General features: G+C 39.1%; 1 protein-coding gene across 3 annotated transcripts in view; it reads left to right on the top strand.

Moving 5' to 3' along the window:
- Nucleotides 1-24603, top strand: part of pvrl2l (PVR cell adhesion molecule related 2 like) — a 270405-nt gene that overhangs the window by 91368 nt on the left and 154434 nt on the right. For all 3 annotated transcript variants that reach the window (XM_051391173.1, XM_051391172.1, XM_051391171.1), the window contains exons 2-3: nucleotides 22213-22325; nucleotides 23921-24164. In XM_051391173.1, coding sequence (XP_051247133.1) covers nucleotides 22213-22325; nucleotides 23921-24164 — 357 coding nt within the window. The remainder of the gene's footprint in view (nucleotides 1-22212; nucleotides 22326-23920; nucleotides 24165-24603) is intronic.

The raw sequence follows: 24603 nt of genomic DNA, 5'->3' as shown, positions 1-24603 counted from the left end.
GAGTGACAGTAGTGAATAAAAGACTGACTGACAGAGACAGAAATAGTTAAAAAGCAGTGACAGTGACAGAGTGTAATAAGGGTGAAAGCTGTGAATGATGGAAGAAACACAACCGTATATGCATATATAACTTTAAATATCTAATGTGCGTGTGTGTGTGTGTGTGTGTGTGTATATCTATATATATAAAATAAGACATCACTTACAATAATACAATTTTTAGACAACACCTTTAGGTAAATTACAATATTCTACGAAAAGTGAGACCTGAGACCTAAAGCTCCTTGGTGATAGCCCAACGAACCCACTGCTTTAACATGCTGTTGCTGTTTGGCAGAAGAAGTGAAAAGGTCAAAGTAGTCCTTGTGTTAACAGTGATGTTAAAAATAAAATGACAGCTTTGCAAAAACATTTCCTAAGGTCTTGAAAAGCTGCATTCCAGTTCAGATGATATGCTTAAAATGGGGTTTTCTGTCACCTTAGAAGTCCCAACATATAACTTCTGAAGTGACACACTTCATTTTTGTGCAGATTTTTGATAGAATGCATGTCAGATATGTGGATAATATGGTCGACTCTAGAGTAGAAACAACTTGCTGTGACTTAAACGTTGCTGCTGATAGCCTAACGAACACACTGTTAAGCCCTTTTAAACATGGAATACATAACATTTCTGCCTACATCTATCTTTTAAAGGGATGGCTTTTTCTCCTTCAGACCACAGTGACTTTTATGTAAATGTTCCTTACATCTTTATGCAGACATGACAAGACCATTAGGGAGCCAGAGTGCTCTGCGATATTACCAGGTGTCTGTGATATAGCGGAGCTGCTGAAAAATGGCAGTGAGTTTAAATAGTAATAAACTGAAGAAATGTTCTCAGTCCTCTCAATGGCTTCATCAATGATGGATTTTAAAACTTGTTTCACTGTGGAAGCCTTAATCAATGACCATCATGTACTTCAAATCAGCTAATACATTTTCAATTTCATCAGTTAATGTTATTAGGGAGAAAACTGTGATGCCTATTTTACAGTGCATAAGCCAATAAGTTGGGAGTCTCTGCTGGATATTCAGAAATATAAAGAGGGAAAAGGCTGGTCTGATTGGGGTTGTAGGATATTTTTTAGGTACCACAAAAAAAAGATTATTTTAACTTAAAATAGGCTCATTAAAAGTGTATTTATTGAACTAAACAAGATTTCCTTGTGCACACGAGCTGAAAAGTGAGTGATAAATATATTACAGTGCTCTTTATATAGCAGAACAAGATGCATATTTAATTTCTCTCTGTGTAGTTTACCTTGTGCTGCTGTGGTCTTTATGTTAATCTGACAGCTTTCAACTGGCATTCAAATACTCATGTCGTGTTGTGTTACAGATATGTTTCTTGGTTTAACCTAATAAGATTATTGTCATGACTTTTACGTAATAGTGACTCTGGGTTGTATTCAGGTTTGTTGTTGTTAAATTGACAACACATTTATGTAATGAGTTGCATGTCTGTAGCTGGTTCTAGACTGTTGGGTGGAATAAATGAAAAGGTGAAAGTTGATGCAGATAGTTACAAATACAGTAACAGCATTAGAAAACATGTGGTATTGAAAGCTCTTAATTTCAATAACAACACAATGTAAAAAATAGCATTCATCTGCAGCAGTAGCAGCAAATCATGGATCATGAAATGGCCTACACAGTTCACAACCTTCAGGCAAGTACCTTTCTTGAAGGACCTAGCTAAGATCGTATCATCTCCTAGTGACATGAGAGCATGTGGTGATACTGGGAAACTTGAAAAAAGAGAGTGCTAAAGAAGTGAAAGTGTAGAAAAAAGATTGAAAGAGAGGATGAACAAGGAGCAGGGCTTTGAGGAAAATGAGCGATGCAACAGGCCACTGGATGTGAGGATGGCCGACTCAAGGCCAGAAGCAGATGAAAGCAGAGAAAAGTGGCGTGGAGGGTGAGAGATGAAGAGGAGCACACAAAATGATGGAGATGAAAGAGAGAAGGAGAGAAAAAAAGCGGCAGAGAGGCAATGGGTTTCTGAGAGAGGAGGAGAGCAGGAGGCTGACCTTGAGAAAATGTTGGCAAGGGAGGGAACAACTGAGACAAAGGGAGAAAGAGAGACAGAAATAGAGAGAGGAGGGGTGTGGAAGAGAAGAGGAGAGGTAGAGCTGGATGAGCCTGGGGGAAGGTGAGGACGAACAACAGTCTTATAAACAGGAAGCATACAGGGAGAGAGAGTAAGTGACTTCGGTAACTACTATGTTGTCAGTTTTGGAACTTTACAGGGTAGTGTACATTGTTCATTTAATATATTATGTAAGTTACTGTTTTTGTGAATATTTTTAAAATATATATTTCTTTAATGAGTTTTTGACTCCTTGGAAGCTCCAACATGGCTGAAAAGATCTGAATTTACAACTCCCCAAGAACTCCCCAAAAGTGATTATTTTATCGTGGACATAAATCTGCTGCAACAGTCTTTAGTCTTCTGAGAAGGCTTTCTGCAAGAGCCGGACAGCCAGTATTTTCTCCCATTCAGCCATAAGAGCATTAGCAAGGTCCAGCACTGATGTTGGATGATAAGGCCTGGCTAGAAGTCGGCACTCCAGTTCATCCTAAAGGTGTTAGAAAAGGTTGAGGTCAGGACTCTGGGGAGGCCGGTCAAGGACCTGGTTCTGTGCATATTTGTTTGTGTTTAAAGAGCTTGGAAGCACACTATTGTCTAAATATCATTCATGGCGTTTACATTTTTAATAATTTGAACTCAGAGGTCCCCGGACCAAAACGGCACAATAGTACGTGGATGTGGATGTCCAAATACTTTTAGCCATATAGTGCAGTGTGTATTAAAAACATATTTAAGTAAAGATAATTTGTCACAAATTCAGCAGGAATACTTTCCAGAGTTGCTCATATGCTGGATAATACATATATGTCATTGTGAAGAGCTTTTCTTGGACCTTCCACTGAAGAAATAGTCCCTATGAAACTTGTTGACAGTGAGGCCTGTGGAGAATCCAGAGTAATGAGGACACTGGCTCTGGAGGAGGTGCTGCTGTTGAATATTTTAAATGTCATTTTTCAATACTGTGAGCACCACATAAGAAATTCCATTCACTAACTCTGTATTGGGTTTGAGGCAGGAACCTGGACAAATAAGACCAAAAGTATATGCATAGCTCGATACCACTAGAGGTAATTGAGAAAATATTTTTTTTACTTTAAGTGGGTGAACACAGTTTTGTTCCAAACTGACGAATTAAAAAAACAAAAACATGTTTACTTCAAATCTCCAGTCTGATCTTTTATTTGTTCCATTACCCCTACAGGTAGTGCACTGTAATAGTTATAAAATAAAACATTTTTATACGGAGTCTCATTTCCAAGGAAAACATAAATAGGGCAGCATTACCGCCCACTACATCACTTTAGCTCGTCTACCCTGAGGCTGATAAGACTGTCAAACTGAAAGCCGAATGTGGTGACATATTGTTGGAGTCAAGAGGCCAGCAGACAGATAATAAGAGGCATGATACGTAGTGCAAGTGAAGGAGGAGAGGAGAGGAATTCTTTTGTCTCTAACATGTTTATTATACGTCTATAAGCAGCTTCAGTTTGCTAATAATTTCAATATTCTTTGCCTTCAACTCATGTTAGTATAAATTACTTCACTGATATTCATCCTTCAACAGTAATTCAGAAAGGTTCCAGCAGAGTTGTACCAGAGAGTATATACATAGCATAAAATGTCTCTGCAAAATCACCCTGGACTTTTAAGTCCTCCTTAAGCTACTGTCAGATCAACAAAAAGTGTAAAAATGTTGGTTAAGATGATGGATTTGTTGTCATGTTAGCAGCGTGATGGATGGATGGCAATGCCGGTGTGTTGGTCAGTCCACCATGTTCTTTTAATAGCTCAACAACTGTTGGACTGCCAGGAGATTTTGCACGAACCTTAATGGTCTTTAGAGGATGAATCCAAATAACTTTGGCTATCCCCTGTCTCTTAGGACCACCATCATGTTTAAATTTCAGTTTGCCTGTTAGTTTTATGACCAATTACCTGCAGAACTAATGACTTTTAGTTAGCACATTAACCTTGGCTTTACTATGTTGTGCTAATTAGCATGGTAGCAAACTAAACTAAGATGGTGAACATGATAAAACCTACTGAACAACGTTAGAATAAATGTGCTAATGTTATGAGGGGAAGCAGCAGTTATAACACGCACTATTTTGTTAATTTATTGTGAACTTGTGTTTGAGTACCTCCTTTAGATTTACATATGACTTGCACAAAGATTATTGTGCACCTGATATACCTCTAGTTTCATCATATGTGATACAAGACCACATATTTTCTTTTTAATTTACACTGAAAAAAAATTATTCTGACCACTTTTTGATGTTTTAAAATCTCTATTATTTAATAGATTTTGCTGTGTCATTGAATTCTACTTATCTTTTTAAAAACAAGCTGCCCCTGTTAATTTCACACAGTTAAAAGTAATTTGAAAAATATTATGTCCAATAAATGTCCACATACTGTCCTGTGTGTTCGTGGGTATATAGTAACTAAACTGAGCAAAACAAATAAGTGAGAGAACATCAGATGGTCTGGAGGAGGTGAGAGAGAGAGATGAGGACCAGCGAGGGGAGCGAAAGAAGAGAGAGAGAGAGAGAGAGAGAGAGAGGAGAGGGAGAGGGAGGGAGAGGGATGGAGAGATGGAGAGGGAGGAAAAGACAGAAAATAGGAGACAGGGGACGTGGACGACAGGAAAGCAAGATAGAGAGGGAAGTAAAGAGAGAGAGAGAGAGAGAGAGAGAGAGAGAGAGAGTCAGTCAGAGGGCAGAAGGGGGGAGGAGAGGCTGACGGCTGGAGTTGAGGAGATCCGTCTGCTTAGTGTCTGTCAGTTCGACAGAAGAGAGACTGAAAACAGCTGGGGGCTCTCACTGTGTGTGTGTGTGTGTGTGTGTGTGTGTGTGTGTGTGTTACAGCCAACTGCCAACACAGACCATCCTATGTGTGTGTGTGTGTGTGTGTGTGTGTGTGTGTAGAGAGAGAGAGAGAGAGAGAGAGAGAGAGAGAGAGAGAGAGAGAGAGAGAGCGATGAGGGGGCATGGGCAAGGACAGCCAGAGATCAAAGACACACCCACATTCATGCACACACACATACATGCACACACAAACACACACACGCCTGTGTTGGCAGTGATTGGTCAGCCTGTTGGATGTTGTCTCGATACCTGCAGTGATAATAGATTCGGAGAGGTCACACACACACACACACACACACACACACACACACACACACACACACACACACACACACACACGCCCACACACCCCACCTGCAGATGCCCAGTCGCAGCAGTTCTCACACTCTTAATATGGTAGAGCTGTCATCACTGCACCAAGAGAGAGAGAGAGAGAGAGAGAATAGGTTCTTGGGTATGAATTCAGTTGTAGCGGGGCGAGCAAGAGACAAATAGGAATCCTGGGTATGAATTGAATTGTAGCAGGGAGCGAGGAGAGATTGTGTCCTATGTAATTTCAGACTATAATGTGCTGGTACACAGTGTTCTGCCCTCCCTCCCTCCAGGCCTGCATCCATTTCTTCTCATTTCTCTTCATTTCAGAGCACAAAGAGCACCAACTCCCCCCGTCTTACTGTCTGTGTGTCTCTTTCTCGTTTGCATTTCCAAGACTCCCCTCCTCATCCGGCTCAGTTCTACTGTTTTGCTCTTGTCTGTCTGACTTCTGCATAGCTGTTTTGTTGTCTTACTCTTTTGTAGAGGTTATTTTCCGTCCTGTTCTTCTTCTGTTTTATTCAGCTCTGTTCTGCATGCCGCTATTCTTTACACTCTGTTCTTGTTGATCTGTGTTGTTCTGCACTGTAGCTTTTTCTCCCTCTGCAAATGTTTCTGCCTGGGCTTTTGTTTATTTGAGGTCACTTAATGTGTCCCAAGTGGGCCTGCTGCTGCTTTATTAGCTTGTGTAATATCGTATCAACAGGCTGCTTTTATAAGAAATGGTTATTGTTTGCATTTATGATGCCTATAAACTCAGGATGGTGTTTCTTTGTCTGTTATATAGATCAACAAGTACGTTTTGCATTTTTACAAGAGGGGGTTGACTTTATCAAGAGGGTAGCCATGCTCGTTGTATTGTTTTGCCCAGCTTTAATGTAATGTTAGGTCATATTTTACTTCAAGTCACAAATACATTACAACCAAACCAACTTGCTCACTTCGCTGTTTCCAAACTTCAAGCTGAGTAAACTAAAAAAAAGATTAATGTAACTTATTATTCAAAAACAAGCCAGCCTTTCAGACTAGGAATATATAAAACCTCTCACTTTTAAAAGAGAAAATATCAAAGCAAATTGAATGCAGCAGCACTCCAGTTATCAAAGAATTCTCACATATTTCAAATTAGCAGTTAAGCTGCACTTACAGTTTCTGTATAAACTTTATCACTGCCCATGCCCATGATGGACTGTTCTGGTTCCCTATGTTGGTAAAAACAATATTGTCACATTCTGGTGGTGGTGGGGGGAACTGGATAGCTCATAAAACATAGCATTAACACAAAACATGACCAAACTGGAGTGCTACCTCACTTTAAGAGGGAAATCAATAACATAATCAATGACTTTGCCACAAGGAAACTTAGTCATTTGGCATTTAAACCACTAACAAGAAGACAAACACACAGCAGCTTCATGATTGCTTGATTGTTATGAAATAAGCAAACACACAAATACATTGCAAACATGATTTAGCCAACACAGGCCAGATAGATCATCGATATTAGATGATTCTGCAATTCTGTCCAATGCCAACATTTTTATATAGCTGTATGTACAGTATGGTTACGATTACCGAAATATTGTGGTTATGGCAATTAAACTATGGATAAGGTACGACTAAAGTTAGGAAAAGATTGTGTTAACTGTTTATATTGCAGAATGTGCTGCAGAACAGTCAAATATGAATATAATTGCTAGGGATAGTGGGCTGTATTTTAGAGTTATGGAACAGCATTTGGTGTCATGTCTGGCGATCGGAGAGTTTAATGTTCTATTTGTAAAGACCCTAACTAAGAATGATTGTAAGAGTAATGAATCCATTAGTTCATAATTCTTGTCAGCTAATTGTTTCGATACCTGGATACAGCTTCAGAGAGAGGGAGTCCCTTCCCTGTAGTGTGTAAATTGAAGGCTCTGTGTCATGACATCTGACTGAGGTGTAATGAGGATTCATAGGAGGAGGTGGGCCTGTATGAGCTATATTCACCAGAATCACCTGCTTTATTAGTGATTAGTGTGCCTTCCAGCTCAACAAGATTCCTGCCTGTCAGTGATGATCTTTCATCTCTCGATGCATGTTCACTCAACTGTGAATTCTGACTTGACTTTGACTGCACTAGATTAATTATTGAACAGGCCTGCAGGCAGAAGTAGTCGTTTTGGGGAGAAATACCTGATAATTTAACATCATTTTAAATCTTATAACTTGCAGTTCTTACCAGTCAAACAACGTTTCCTAAGCTTTCCCAAACAGACACATGACATGGAGCTCTGTTTTGTTCCAGAGATGAAAAAGGGACATGGTTTTGCTATTGATTTAAAATTTTGTGTGACAGGTCAGGTGAGACAGAAATGTGCATTACACATATTAAATCTTTCTCAAATGTGGGTTCAGTTGTGAATATTAATTCCCTGGGAACACTTCAAGGGCTCCCAATCAATCTCTGGGCCCCTTTTTAAAACCTATAATTTAATTTCTGTTACTGTTTGCCTGTTGTTTTTTGTGTCTATTGAGCCCTAGTCCCCCTCCCATCCCAGTACTGTGTCATCGTCAGAAGCAGAAGCGTTAGCATTGGTGTTCGTCTCCTGATCTTCCCTTATTAATTTGTGTTCAGCTTTGTAATCCGGTTATTTGCCACTTGCTTCTCGTTCTGGCAGAAAATATCAGTAATTAGGGCTCAGTGCTTGGCTGGCCACATTACTCTCGTCTTAGTGTTTTACTGAGGAGTGCTTGTTAGAATGGACCCGTGTTGCTTTTGAAATGAAATGAGCCAAATCCACCCCCATTGTTGGAATCCACCCTTCTATCTCAGTGATTCACTGTCTCAGCCAACCCAGGAGTGATGAGTCACAAGTTGATTTTTAGAAAAAAATTTGATAAAAAAAACAAATCTAATCTGTGAAACCTGATAAAATATGGTTCAGACTGATAAATTGGTTTTGCTTGTAAAATGTAAAATGCTTCCTGCTCCTCGGCTTCCTCCTGTAATTGATAATAAAAATTTCCTCTGCTGTTAACCATTATGCATATTTATGCTTCAGTTGGCAGTCACGTGGCTTCTTCTTGGGCTGTTTTCAGGCTTAAAGTAATCAATTTTAAATTTACCTGCTGTGGGTCTGAATTTTGTATTGAAATACATAGTTGGTGGATCATGCACAGGCTGATTGAGAAGTGGACACTTGTGATATGGAGAAGGTACTTAATTATGTCCTATGAAGTATGCATAGAAGAAAGAAGCAAAGTTACATTAAACTACTCCTGACTTGGACATGGAGGTTTTGCAACTCTCTTATATAGAGAATGCAAGTGAATATGAGAGTGGCAGGTTTCATGTACACACAGAGACTCTCACACACACTGACACACACAGCACACATACACACACCAGCCAGTTACTTCTGTGTAATAAACCATTTTAGTGTGCCAGGCGAAAGTTAGGAAGCAGATCATAAAGCAGGAAAGGAGGCACTTGCTTGTAAGTTATCGCTAATGGGCTTGTAACAGAGCTGCTAAACATGCGTGATTGTGGTGTGGGTGGACATAATAGTAGAGAGACTGAGACTGTACGTACTTACTTGGACAACATCCTGACAGCCAGAGCTGGGCTAGCGGCCGAAAAGAGGCCTGACCAGAAATGGGGACCAGAAAATGAAAAGATCCTGGTGATCGCTAGTAGATAAGTGTGAGGACCCTGTGCCAGGGAAAACTTGGAAATAAAAAATGAGTAGGGCTGCATGCCATATTCCCGTAGTCACACTGAATCAATTAGTGGACTAATGAATTAGAGTCATTGAAAAGTAATCCACAATTCTGAATGTAATATTAGTTTAATTCATTTATTGAACAAAGACAGCACTCTCTACTTATGTAGATTTCTGTTTTTATAACTGTGTTTTAGACTGAGATGTTCCTTTTCAGGAACTTGTATTTTTCACATTTTATAAACTTGACAATTGATTGATTAATCAATAAAAATAATAAAACAGTTGGTTAAAATCACTGTGAGACAGCCTACTAAAATGCTGAAAATGGTTGCTTTACTCTTGTGACCTTGGTTGCAAAGACAAATAGTGAATAAAGATTTCAGAAGTTTATTTGGAAACCAATGATGCATCATATGATAACTTTGCAGATGATATTGCGTGTGAGTGGTCACGTCCAAACTGTGCTATAGTCCTAAAGTACGGAGCGAGCTTAATGAACACAAGTGTGATAAATTAACCAGCTTGTCTCTAAGGATGTTTTTCTCGGCACGCTTTCCAGAGTTAAAAAATGTTCCTCAAGGACAAAACAGAATTGACTGAATGTTATTGGATCGGGTAATCATCCACAGTGTTTTCAAGTCAGGCCTTTAATTTGGGTTCCAATGTCAACCTGCTTAAGTTTGAACAGAAAAGTTGCTATTTTTGCTGTCAAATCACATCAGTCAGCCAATTTCCTTCATTTCCAAGCACAGGGAGAGAACATATGACATTCTGTGAGAACTTGAGTTAAAGTTTAAGGGCAACTATTGTAGTTACTTCTATGGTTTTTGGACCATTGTAAAGACATGTACCATGTAATCTATACATGTATGTCCCATGCTATCAGTGCTGTACATATCCTGATTAAACAAGCAATAACAAATGAAATAAGATGCACATTACTTTTTTGAATTCTGAATATCCTCTTCCAATTTTACGCTCGTTCTGCACCCTTTGCCTTTGCTTGTCCTTTCTACCAATATTGGATAACCATCTAATTTGTTCAGAGCTTTATCTCTTATATCATGATCCTCTTCTCCTCTTTCTTTTTTTTGAATAATTCCTTTTGATAAATTCCTCGCTGGTCTTTGATCTGTGCAGCAAAATGCAAGTGTATTGAGCACTTCAGATAGGGTAGGCAAACCCTTCAATGGAAGTCTGAGGAGAGCCGTGCAGTCTTGATAAACAAGGCAAGGGCATGAAAAGAAAATGCCTGCACATGAAAGGAAGCATGGAACAAAAGCCATTGACACGGGGGCTGTGGATCCTTTGTTTTGTGAAGATATGACAGAGATGTATCATTTAATGCAACACGGTATATGGACAGCTTCACGCTCTGCTTTCTCCCATCTTCAACCTTTTGTCCTCCCTGAAAAGAAGCAAAGTCGATCTTCTTTAAGTGAACTTTCTGCACAACTGCTCTGTTCATTTGCTGCTGGATATGTTGTTTTCTTCCCATCCTGCTAATATTGTCTCATTGCCTTTCAAAAGTACATGTATTTGTATTTGTTTTTGTTTGTATGCTGTACAGGAGGAGCTCAAAGCTGCAAAGATGGGCTTCTGAAAACAGAGAGCTGAGATATTGAACTTCATGTTCTTTACCTCAACATCGCTGTTGGTGCTCTTGTTATTTAATGTGTAAACGTAGGCCGCAGTGGGGAATCTTTTGTTGGTGGATTATACCCTGTCAGGCAAAACCTGTACAAACACACAGAGCTGAACTTTTGTCTTTAACTTTGGTTTATCAAGGGAAGGTTTTCTGAGCTTAAATCGTATTTCAGCACCATCCTGGGTCCATATTTCTACAGTCCCAAACATTCAACACAGTGAGTCACAGAGCAGCTGTAAGGTTTGAATACCTTGCTTAAGGGCACTTCTGCAATATTTGTTGTATGAAGAAAAAACATCTTGTTCACTTTTCCCAGACATTTCAAGTCTGTCCAAGGGCCTTTCTCACTAAGCAGGATTACATAGTCATCTGGACACCATGTAACACCCAGAACAGCTTCTTTTTACTTCAGACCATGTTCCAGCTTTGAAGGGTGTTCCGGGTTTTACTCATCAAAGATATTCAGTTAACTCGGTAATCCCACTCTGTGAGAAAGGCCCCTGGACTCAAACCAACAAATATTCTGCCTGAAGCTCACTCCTGTAGCTTCTATGCTGTCGGCTTTAAGACCAAAAGACATCAGAAAGTGTCGAGGAACGTCATGTAAAGTCATGTCTGGTAAAGTGTGTCATGACAGTCGCTCAATGGAATGGTAAGAAGCCAGTGTTGGTTACCCTATCATTCATCAGATTTTCTCCGTTTTTTTGACATGCTACTCTACAAAACATAGCACTAAAATACAAAGCTATTTAACAGCAATGGTTTTATTGCTTGTGAAATTCAGGTTCTGACTCAAAAGGATTTACTGATCATCTATGCTAGGTGGGAAAAAAGATAGACACAGTAGGAACTTTTTGATTTAGTAATAGCAACAGGGGTATTCATAGAGTAGAAATAGAGTAGTTTCCATATATCACAATATTGAGTCACTTGAGACACTTTTGTATTCTTATCCTAAAATTATTATTATTTTTCTGTAAAGTTTGCTCGTACACATGTTTGCAGTCAGATTCACCAAACTCTTAAATGCCCAAACTTGTCATAAATAATAAGAGATCATGAGATATCATCATTAACCTAATCAACGCCCCTGATATTGCCTACAAGGCTGCCTGTTTCATTTACAAATTTGTTAGCAAAGAGTAAAAAGAAAAAAAAAATTCAAACTGTGGAGATTTAAGTCCTGCTGTCCGAAATCAGCAGACAAAAGGATTAATAGTTTAGCAGTGTCAGTGGTCGTAGTAGGGGGCCTGAAACAATTAGAATATATTAACAGTACTGTGCCATAAAAAAGCCAAAAGCAAAAGTCCATTGCTAATATGAGATAGGATGCGCTGTCTGTACATAACTTCTAAGGAACTCTCGTGAATTTTGTTCATACCTAGAAAACTGGTGAATGCCAAAAAAGACTCTTCAAGGTCCAGTATGTGCGAATCGTTATGTTTTTGTTACCTTAGAATGAGCTGTTTTTATCTACAAAGGGAGGGGGTCCTCTTCCCAGAGGCTGCCATATTGAACAGCCATGTTTTTACATGGGCCCAAAAGGAACAAACCAAACACTGGCTCTAGACAAGGGCTCCCCCATTTTTCGCAAGATTTGCGGCCACTGTAGTTTGTCCATCACTCCTTTTTGAGTCAAGGGGTGTCTGTTGGTTACAATCTCCAATCTCACTGCAATATGGCACTAAATCTTACACATTTTGCCTTTAAATCAATAATAGGGTCCACATGAGGACAAATATCGTAAAAATTCTCAGCTAAGCATTGTACACACATACAAATAACAGGAGCAGCAGATCTGACACTGGGATTGGTAACTGCCTGTTTTTAGCTTTTAGTTGATCATCTATATCGGAGGTGCATGGGTGATATACATACCTGAACAGGTGGGAGTTGAAAGCTATCTACACTGAGGTGCCCTTCAGTTTCTACAGTGTAACTAAATTGCATATCTACCACCTATTCATTATGATAACAATGGCTTTTGTGTGGAGTATCATGAACCTTGTCAGCCTCTTGATGGTGCAAAGGTGCAGGTGTGAATAGGAATTGCATGCTTCATCTATCATCAAAAGGATGATAAAAAGTTGATTAAAGATGACTATATACAGTAGAAGTCATTTAGTGTCAAATACCAATTACTGGTGAGTCAGGTCTCATGCTCATTCTAAGTCTCTCTGTCTCTCTTGTACACACACACACACACACACACACACACACACACACACACACACACACACACAATCTTCACACACTGCAATTGTAGATTTATATTAATGCCCCAATCAAGCCAGTGAGCGAACGCCTTGCATCTGCAAAATGCCAGCTTTTCAGAAATGAATAACAGCAGACTTCTTGAGAGATAGTCCACTGTGCATTTTGAAAATAATGCAGAAGGATTTTGAAAGGGTTTCATAAGCCCACAGGTCATATCAATTTCTCAGGCCACAGAGGATTATGTAGCCCAATTCAAGAAAGGAAAAAAAAAACATGAGAAATCACCATAACTGGAGTCAATGGGTTGTCCGCTGACAACATGCTAACACTGAAAGCCACCCTCAGGGTAAACATGCCAATTATCTGAGCTGTCAGCTGCCAATTAATTTTACTCTGAAATTAAAAGTTACTTTTTTGTAGCTCTGTCTATCACACCACACACCTATCTGAAAATGAATGCCAAGAAAATTATTTTTACTGAAAATTTAAAATTATAATTTGAAATTGGAAAATCTTTATTGGCCTCACTGTTCATTAGTAGTAAACATTCAGCTTTCAAATAATAAAACCATTACAGATTTTTCTCATAAAACTGCCTTTCTCACTAAAACACACTATAAGAACAAAATGCTCTAAAAATGTATATTTTATTGAGAACTAAAAGAAGACTTTACACAGAAGCATGCAAGTCAAATCTGGTATTTTTACAAAGTCACAACTCTCTCCATTAGTGGTAAGTGTCTTACCACGCAAAGAAAGCTGAAATGTCACTGTTGTGTTCATGAACACAGCTGCATTATCACTTAGGATGTGCTTGGTTCACTTTCACATTTCTAATATCTCTTCCCACCTGTAAAAAGCATTTTGAAATCATATCAGGGAGCTAATCACACAGAGCATTTATCAACAAAGCCACAGTTCCATATTTGATACAGATCCATACAGATTGTTGAAGGTGCTTCCAGCTGTGACAAACTTTTCCAATTTTCCATTTAAATGTCTCCGATTGACACCATGCACTTAATGCTGTAAGAACCACTGTATAACTAATCAGGCAGAGACCACGAGCTTTCAGTGCCTATTAGAGATAATTCAGGGTTACTGATGTGCGACAAGACAATAATTCCAGCAGTAATGTGAGAACCTTTTGATCTTTTCTGCACTCGGTTCAAAGAATCCACATTGTATTTGGGTAGGTTTTCCACCCTCTAACATATATATGAACGATCCAGTCTCTAAAGAAAGGACTGAACCTATCTATTATCTGTAATGATGAGAGAATATTTGCTTTCATTTGATGCTGACAATCATTTTGTAAGTGGATAAGCTATTTCTTATTCAGAATGTAAATGTTTCAGTACAGAACAATCATCAGTGCTAGCTCTGGTCTTTAATAAAAGCTTATTACTGTGCATTTACATTACATTTGTGTATGTGTGAATAAAACCCACACTCATTTTATGCTGAAGTTCGTCAATCAAAATCTCTTAAATAGAGCATCCACAACGAAGGAATCATTAACTATCCCTCAACTACTAAATTAGCCTGAGAACATGGATTGAGATCCAGTATGTGAAGGGATGGGGAATAATACAGTATTTTAGAAGTGAATCCTCACAGCACAAAATAAGAGAGAGTGATTCTGCAATTTTCTGCTTTCCACCAACCTTTGTTGATTGGGTTTGGATTTTTTCAAACGGTGGACATTTCATTTTGGAATTAATTTCAACTGTAATAGCGTCTTTGTGGAAACAAATCCTCACACACACACACAGATGCCAGGACCTTCTGATTGCCAGCTAATGGTAACTGTGTGTGTGTGTGTGTGTGTGTGTGTGTGTTTGTGAAACTAAATCCATCCTCGTGACAACTAATCTCCTATTTCTCTTCCCTCCGCCACATTGTTGATCAGTGTCCTGTTACTGAAAAGCCAACGCAAAATGCCATGATTATGAGCTGTCAAATGTCAATTACCGGTAATTCAGCTCCCCAGTGTGCAGTGGATGAGACAGTCACTCAACGCCAGCCCGCCTCTACCTCATCCTTTCTCTTTCATGTCACATTTGAAGAATTGTATCCGTTTTTTTTTTTCATGTGTGACTGTCATGAGTGTCAGATTTTAATGGGTGTTGACCTGTTTGATATATTTCACACACTGTAGAGTCATTAAAGTCCACATCATGATTGATGTCACATACTGTAGCCATTAACACTCATGATTCACTTGTATTAACACAAACAATAATATTGGGATGATGGCGTAACAAATTTGCTTTAATAAAGTGCTACACTAGTGGCCAAAATCAATATTTTATATAAAAAAATGGATCAAATGACTACTTGTGTGAAGACCGTCACTCATATGGACCCAGAGAAAACTGTTACCTGACTCTGCATTTCCCCTAAGCTCTGAAGCATGTTTTAGCACCTTTCAGCTCATTATTTTAGTTTTACAGCCTGCAACTTTACTGTTTTGGGTCACTTTCACTGTAATCTTAGTTAGCAACTAGTTGGTGAACATTATGGAACATTTAGCAGCTAAAGAGACAGATATGTTTCCAGGAAATTGGTGGAGACAAAACAACAGAACTTAAAGGAGAGTGAATATTGGACTTAAATGAATCAGGTGGTCTGAGACACGACTCCAAATGAATGCTAATGTTGCTCTGTGTCTGCTGGATGTGTAAACAGGCTACTCTTTGCTAACAAGTTTGCCATATAAACTTAAAATGAGACAATTTGTCAGTGTTGTGCTCAGAGCTTGTTTCTGCTTGGCCCCAAGTGACTAAAAATAATTTATGGCAAGTTTAAACTTCAGCAACAAGAAGTCCAGGGACAGAGTATCTCAAGACTACCTACGTTGTTATACAGCGGATCTTGGAAGTGCATTTAAAATATTCACAGCATTGCATGCTTAGCATACAAAATGTAAAAAAGAAGATACAAATGAGGAAGGACAACATAAATTTTGTTGATGTTGCCCACATTCATCTCAACTGTTGTTTTCCGACTTTGACTAGTCTACCATTTATCTCTGCTGTCTCATATACTTATTTGGGCTGATATGTCACTAGTTTCCTCCCATCCATGCAGCTTCGTGTAAGAATGTATTTGTCCTCATTAAAATTCTTCACATAAATTTAAAACAATGCCACAAGCTACACAGTGCTGAATATCTGTGATTAAACATTTTCACTGCATGAATCTTTCAAACCCTTCTATACCTTGTTAGCAGCACACAAGTTATTTTAGTGTCCTTAAGCTTAATTTATGCTTGATCGCTCAACACTCTCGACAGCTGTCTCTCGACTTATAGTGGTGTATCTCACCTCAACCAGGTTTGTACCTGAGTGACAAAAGCTGGAGGACAGAGAAATGAAGTGTTGAAGTGAAGTGATCACACAGTTAACCTGATGTACCTGCAGGTTCTGCCATGACAGATGTTGTTTCACTCCTGGATGAACACAGAAATGAGTCAAACTTAAATGGACAGTTTTTATATGTATATAGATAAGTCATTTGAGAACAGAGTTTATTATTTCAAGGCTCCAGAGTTAAACATTTAGTCGTGACTTGTTTCTCTGATAGGAAGTAATGGAATGTAACTACTGTAAGTACATTTACTCAAGTGCTTTAATTGAGTACAAATTTGAACTATTTAAGTATTTTCTTTTCATGCCACTTACTACTACTTCTATTTTATATTGTATATTGTACTTTTTACTCCACTCTGGCAGCTTTACTAACTGCTTTATAATTAATTTAATACAATTGTTTGCATATGAGCTTATAAAATATTATGTTTTGTAATTAAACTACTCAACAGTAAGTACAAGTACAGTTGAAAAGATTAGCTGATTAATCCATTACTCAATCGACAGAAAATTAATCGGCAACTATTTGGATAATTGTTAATTGTTCATTTTTACAGCTTCACAAATATGAGGATTAACTGCTTTTCCCTTAAGTATTTAAATGATTTGGGTTTGGACTATTGATTGGACAAAACAAGCATTGTGAAGGTGTTGCTTTGGCCAATGGGCAATCGGGACGACACGTCACTATTTTCAGACTATTTAAAGACCAAACAATTCAATTAATGGAGAAAATAATCAGCAAATTATACCTTAATGAAAATTATCATTAGTTGCAGTCCTATACAGAAACGATAAACATTTGCTCTACCTCAACAACAGTAAACTCTTGCTTTTACATTAATACATCAGTAATAATACTCCAATGTTATAATATATAATGGTTGAAACATTTTTCTACTTTGCATACTTTTACAGTATAATGTGCATCAACCTACATATGTATATATGTACCTACCTGTGTTGTGTTTGATCAGCACTCTGTGTGCTCTTTTCTTTGGTCACAATGGAACACAATAGCATTTCCTGTGTCAAAGTAAAAGGCCCAAAATTCAAAAGAAAGGCCATCAACACTCACTCAACACTGAAACTGCTTATTTCCTTTGAAAGACAAGTATGGAGACGTGAGCCAAACGTTAATTAAACTTTAGAGAGACACACAAGACATCTTAAATCAAAATACTAATTTTAGTCTTCTGGATAACATCTGTGATTATTGAGTACCTCGTGACATGCCATTAGATGTAGATAACCTCTCTGCTGGCTGTTATCTTGTTCAACAAGAAATATGTCCAATTAAGAACTTTACCATCGACAAACAAACAGAAATAATAACGCTGCCATTTGACAGATAATCTGGTCTTCAGTCTAATGTATTCGCAGTAATTATGGTGTCTGAAATATTTTGATAACCTGATAATCATATTGTGAAAAGAAATCGAATCATCATACATTGCTGTTGTGTTAAAGCAATTCTTCATGCAGCAGCTTTAGCTTTTAATTTTTTTTTTTTTACGTTTGACAGCTGTTTGCAATCAAACAGATAAAAGCTGACATCACTGACATTACGACGAGCTGATAAACCCCCCCACCCACCCCCCAAAACAAAACAGCTGTGGTTCACTGTCCTCTATAAGTATGTGATTTGGATGTTAACGTGGATGAGTGTACATCCCATCAGCATATTCCTCACGCTTACGCTGCGTGCCTGTCTACATGGGGAAGCTTACATAAACAGGCAAATGCCACAAGCCTCTAAATGTCAATTAACTGTGATTCATCTCTCTGGTGCATTGGGAAGGAAGCAGAGTGTGGCCATTCATTTAACCACCTCCCCTCTTTGACTTTCCATTTACGTTAAGCTGATGCTCCAATCCACAGCGATTTCCACTGAGTGCAACAGTAGAATAAGCTGCAAATTGTGTGATCATTGGGGTTGCGAGCAAATAATGGAAAGGACTGAAGAGATGAGGGTCATAATGGTGCCTTGACACCAATTTCCCTCATAGCAGAACAAGCGTATGTGTGAAATGTTTCTAGGAAAAAATAAAGAGTATAAGCGCAGTCAACAATTACATGTAATTTTAAAGGGCAGGAAGTAATAATTGCGTGTAACAATCAAAAGTGTTTGACTCAATAAAATTGGGGGAAAAAATACATGTGGATCAAGAGTCAGGTATTCATATTGCATTGAATGTGCCTTCTGTATCTGCATAAAATAAAGTTTATCTCTTTAAGTTGTCCAAAAGCATTCTAAGAGTCTTGACCTTAAAGAACAAATCCAGGAAATATTTCTTTAGCAAAACGGGCCCACAAGTGGCCTAAAATAGAATTTTGTTGCATATTATAAATAAAAAAAAAACACGAGTGAGTAAAGTTTAACAAAGTTTTTTTTTAAATTTTTTAACTAAAAAAAAAAAAAAAAAAAACCCCCAAAATGGGAATGTTTTGTGCCACGAGTGGTGTGGTCATGTAGGTCTGTATGAAGTGTAAAAAGAGAAACTTTTTTCATTCTCAGCCTCTCGCCCGTCTCGTCTTGTCTAAGCTCGGTCTCTATGGGCCTTTTCGGAGTCAGGCTCTGAGGAAATGGATCATTTCTGATGTGATCTCATGCTCTCTGCCCCCTTTCACTCTTTCAATGTTTTACTTTTTCTCCTCATATCTCTTTTTGGCCATTTTCAAACTTCCTTCACTCTGTGGCCTCCTTTCATTCTCCTTGCCTTCTGTTTTTTTTCTCTTCATTCCCTCCTCCAGTCTACCCCTGCAGCTCCATCGCCTTCAGTCTCCTCTCTGCTTTAGTCATTCCTTTAGTCTCTTTACTTTTTGAAACCTTCTTCCCAAGCTTCTATCTGTGTTACTATTTTATTCTGTTGCATTTATCCTTCCCCATTTTTCTTCCATCTTCATTTTCCTCTCCTTTCTCAGGCTCCTTTCACATACTTCTCTTTCAGTATTCTTTCATCTCTTTTAGTCTTTAACTACCTCCTTTTTTCATCATCCCCTCTTCGTCTCTTTTTCTCTCTGTCTCTGTTTTTATTACTTTCCCCGACAGTACAGAAGAGATTTCATTGACCACTATGAATAACCCAAAGGTTTATATGATTCATGGCTTTGGTGAGACCATCTTTGTGTGTGGGTGTGTGCGTGTGTGTGTGTGCGAGTGTGTATGTGTGTTTGTATTTCAGCTTCTTTATGGATAGTGGGAGTCTTGTGTTTAATTAGGGGAAATTAATCTGTGTGTTTGTGCATGAGAGAAGGAAAAAGAAAGAAGAAGAAGAATGTGATGAGAGGAAAAGCAAATAGCAGAGACAGAGATGAACTTGCGGTTCATTGCTGCTATTCTTGTTGATTCAGGCTGTGGAAAAGCTTGTCTGACAGCCAGTAGTCTGCATTTATATGTTTTGCATATGTGTGCATATCTGTCATGGCTGTGTGTATGTGTGTGTCTGTGTGTCTGTGTGTAGGTGTGTGTCTGTGGGTCTGTGTGTAGGTGTGTGTGTGTGAGCTCATTTCATTTTTTACAGTGGGAATGGATAACTGGTTTGACAGCCCATTGTGTCCCTCAGGGTAAAGACTGTGGTTCAATGACTGAGTCAGTCTCATATGCACTCACATTACAATGAGATGCTCTGATTTATGCACACACACAGAGAGATGTACAGTAACCACACTGTGTACACACACTGTTCAGCATACATATGCCTTTACACACAAAATCCATCCCTGCACACATGGGCGGACACGTGGATGCTTGCATGCTGTAAATCCCAAACAACCCCCTGCAGCACACACATACTTTACACTCTTTGTTAGTGTGACTGTGTTTTACAGCTGATTTGCAGGCTAAACCCCAGCCCGCCCATTCTCCTCCATGCTGTGGCATGTAACATATTGTCCTAATCAATCCCACACACGCTAAGAGGCTTTTTCAGTGGAACCACCCGGGGCTAGCTAACAGTTAGCGAGTGCTTATCCCCTTTTCTTGTGTAGAGAGTGAGAGGCCGGCTCCCCGCAAGAATTTTATCTTTGCAGGCGCAGAGGCTGGCTGAGAGGGCAGAAAGCGAGGGGAGGTGGAGGAGAAAAGACCTGGGTCAGCAGGGGGTTTATGGCAGGGGTCTGGATCACTGCATGAGTGCCAGGCAGAGAGCAGTTAAAGGAGCAGCGTGGAGGGAGAATAGAAAAAAATAAAATAAAAGCAAAGCGTTTTTAAATGTCGAGGTTACCAATGTGAGCATCAAGAGGGTTGAGGATGAAGCCCATTGTTGCAAAATGACTTGATTCCAAGGCATGAACAACACTCTTTAATGTCACTTGAAGCCTCATATGATTGTATATGGAAGCTGCCAAACACATTGCAGAGCTGCTGGACTTAGGCTAGATTGCATTAACGAAGGATTACAAGTTCTCCGTTCTCTGATCCTTCCTTTTTTTTTTTTTCTTACTCTTTCTGTTGGAGTCATTTTCTCTATTTGTCTGTCTCATGATTACAAGGATTACAAGTTCATTAAAGTCCATTCATTTCGAAAAATTTAATAGAGAAAATGTAATTTGTTGGCTTTATATATCAATTTTTTTAACGAGGGAATTGCAGGAATTTGTCTCACTGGTTGAGAGCTGCCTGTTTGACAACTAATCCAAACAAAAAGAGCCATTTCTAAGAGGCAGGGACAATTCATGTCAGCTACTGAAGTGCTTATAATGAACACATTTTTCACAAGGAGGTACACAAGACGAGGCGTACAAGCACTTTAAAACCAGACAGTATCTAGGTGAGCTTTTGTAATCCCGTTGTTAAGCAGAATTTGTCCTGCTCAGGGTTTCCTGCTGCTCTCAAATGCAAACTAATCGCAGTTTCAGTTGAAAGCCTCAAATGCATTTTCTGCTACATCAGTTTTATTTGTGAAATCCATCTGAAATTCAGTGGAAGCCTGGCTCTCCCGTGGAGTGTATTTGAATGTAAAAACCTGACAGAGTCGGTAGCGACACTGATTCTTGTTTGGAAAGAAAATAGACTATCACATCCTCACAGTGAAGTTTTTTAAGGTAAAAAGAGAATGTGTAGGTTCAAAAGAAACTTGCAAAACATGATTTGGTCCTCAGCAGCGGACTACTACACACAGTTGAGTGAGTTGATCACAGAATAAGAGATGAATGTTGAGGAAAAGTCGTTCCAATCATCCAATTTTAAACTCAGTATTCCGAAACAGCCTGCAGGTCAAAAAGTACTGCCTGGTGTTGAGACAGTGCTTGGCTCTAACCAGCCTCCTTTCATCTCTGTTTAAGTCGGAACGGACGGGGCAGCTCTCCCTGCTTGTTTTCTGTGAACTTGTGCTGGCCTGGCTGACCGGCCCTGCTCTCTCCACACAGTTATTCATGCTCAGGCAAAGAGTCACAGGTGCCCTCCACTGAATTTAAAACAGAGTAGAGAAGCGCTACTGGAGCTGCTGCGGTATTCCTAAAGGCTCGCCCCCTAGCGATGCCTCCTTGTAGACGAGCTTTACTGTAATGACGAGGGCCTAGTTGAAGGAAGTTGGCTAAGATTCTGCCTGAGGCTTGTTATCAAAGGCTCATTACTCAAAGGTTTTTTTTTCTTTCTTTTAAAAATGAACTTGTCTGTTTTCTCTCTCTGACTCTTTTTTAATGCCTCCTCACTGTCTTTCTCTGTTTTCATGACACGCACATTAAGTGGGTCCATCTTCTCTTCTGACAAAAACAAAACAAGTGGGAGGGAAAAACATCAGTCACAGCAATTTCATTTAAATAGCACCAGATTCATAATGAAATACTTCTAATACTCCATTGTTACCAGAGTGCTCTCGGTCTTGCAATCTGTGTGTTCAAGTTCCTCTTTTAGATTCCATACAAACAAACATATTGAATTATTCACATAATATTGGTTTTGTGGATGATGTATAATCTCCCTCTTTGTCTCCTTTTCGTCTGCCTCTAGGTATCGGGGCTCAGAAAGTGCGAGTTGAGGAGGAGGTGGAGGCGTATCCCACGGAGTCTGTTGATCTCCGCTGCCAATTCATCGATGGAGGAGGCAGAACCAAACTCACACAGGTAGGAAGAAGGAACACAGCATTGTGTTTTTAGTAGCTTTGGAGGCAGTGACTCTCAAAATGTCAAAGTACGATCGACATGGTAGTTATGCGTAATGGATTGATTTTATTGAAAGAGATACAAGGAGACAACTGGTTTATTTGAAGGTCAAGGTTCTCTCCCACGACATTTTCCTTTTGCAAAAATTTTGCTTTGTTAAAAGAACTTTACTCACTTATAGCATGGAGAAACAGCTACATTAGATCCAACTAAGTCCTAAAAGTAATTTAGTACATTTCCATCCACATAAGCATAAAACAACTGAATGCAAACAGCGGAATTAAAAAAACTATCCCAAAAAAAACAACAACAAATAAATAAATCAAGACAGTACCTGTGCTTAGATATCCACCATAGAGACTAAAAGTAGCGGGTATAAGAAGTGTTGAAAAGACTGTAACCTTTCTCAATTTTATACCTGAAACAACCCTAAACCTGAAGAGCATAAATTAGCGTAAACATGTGAACAGGCTTTCCTTATGTTCCTTTTTACGACACTGAGCTGTCTAACTTTGACACACAGCTCATTTCATTCCAACCTGATCTTACCCGACGGAGATTTGTAAGCGCACACAACATAAAAATCTCCATGTCAATTTATTTTATCAAACCCCAGATGGCAACTTTTCTGACACCACCTGAACTATTCTAATACACAATTACACACAAGGTAGGCTAAAGCAAAACGCTATGAACTAGTTCAATTTGATCCTGGTGTGATCTGTCCCTCTCTGAGTTGTGGATGGAATCAATAGGCAATTTGTTCCCATACGAAAACTGAAATTGCAGACGGACTAAATTGCCCTCTATCATATTTTCTCGACGATCTACAGCTAACGAGGGAGTCTAATCCACTAATTTGTGGTGACATCTGGGTTACAATCCATCTTCCTCTTCGCAAACCTTCAGCCCTCTCTGCTTTCTCTCTCCCTTTCCTCTAGATGTCATAAATTTAATAGATGTTTGCTAAATGTATATTGATGAACTTTATTCCCTCTCCTCCCTAGTCTACCAGCAGTTTGTATTTAACACTGTCACTTTGAAAACTGAAGAGAAGGGAAAATCAATTTAGTATAACATCACAGTATTCTCCCTTGCGGTACAGTCCCATACAGCTGTAACAGACATCAATATCTTTCACATATCAGAAATCTTAAGGAGAAAAGCACGTAAGAGAACTCTGTTAACAAACTGTGTCCTTTAAAATGGCAACCCGGATACTTGAGAGAGTTTTTGCAACTCTAGGAGACCTTTAATGTCATCTTGCAATAGATTCTTGCTCCTTACTAAGACAGCTTTAATTGAGTTTGACATTTTGGTACTATAGGTAAAATTATTTCAGGTTTCAAAAGAAACAGAAATGTCAGAAATTACACACACACACACACACACACACACACACACACACACACACACACACACACACACACACACACACACACACACACACAGGGACAGGAGCATGCGGGTGTTCTGAATGAATGTAGTTTGGCCACTGATTTGACCCGCTTACCAACAAGGTTCACACACGGTTTCACAAACTCTGTTCTTACCAGGTGTCTTGGATATGGGAACCTATTGATGGTCAGAGGGACAACATCGCTGTATACCACCCTATCTACGGACACAGTTTCCCCAACTTGTCCTTCAAGGACCGAGTTGTCTTCCTCCACAACAGTCTTGAGAACCCGTCCATCAGGATTTCTAATCTAAGAATGTCTGATGCCGGCCGTTATACCTGCGAGTATGCCACCTACCCTTCTGGAAACGAACAAGGGACGACCACCCTCATCATGCTTGGTGAGTAGGGAGGTTATGTGTCTATGTAACATAACATACACTCACTCTAACAGAAACCACAAGCTGCTTTTTTTTTAAATATAGCTGAGAGCTGTTAGGGTTTTTATCAAACAAGGACTGGGAAGAGTTGAAGCACCAAAAGGTCAACTGTATTTCTACTTTTCTGTGCAAGAGAAAGCTTCATACAGTCTTTCCAAAGCAATTCTACAGATCAGCCTTGACAAACCCTCCCCAACCATCTGCTTATCACTGCTTTCTAAGAAAGAGGTTCCCGTTGGACCCAAAGCCTAAGAAGAGGCAATTTAAAGTATTTGACGAGTATTCTCAAAGTGTATCCTGGTTAGATGTAGAATAAAAAACTAAGAAGACGGGTGAGCAAGATTCAGATTCAGACGTGGCTCTACGTGTTAAGTATCAGCCTTTATGTATATAGAGTCAC

This window comes from Dicentrarchus labrax, unplaced genomic scaffold (assembly GCF_905237075.1).
Source record: "Dicentrarchus labrax unplaced genomic scaffold, dlabrax2021, whole genome shotgun sequence".
In the NCBI taxonomy this organism is placed as follows: domain Eukaryota; kingdom Metazoa; phylum Chordata; class Actinopteri; family Moronidae; genus Dicentrarchus; species Dicentrarchus labrax.
The sequence above is the reverse complement of the archived record's forward strand: the minus strand, read 5'-3'. Positions and strand labels throughout refer to the sequence as shown.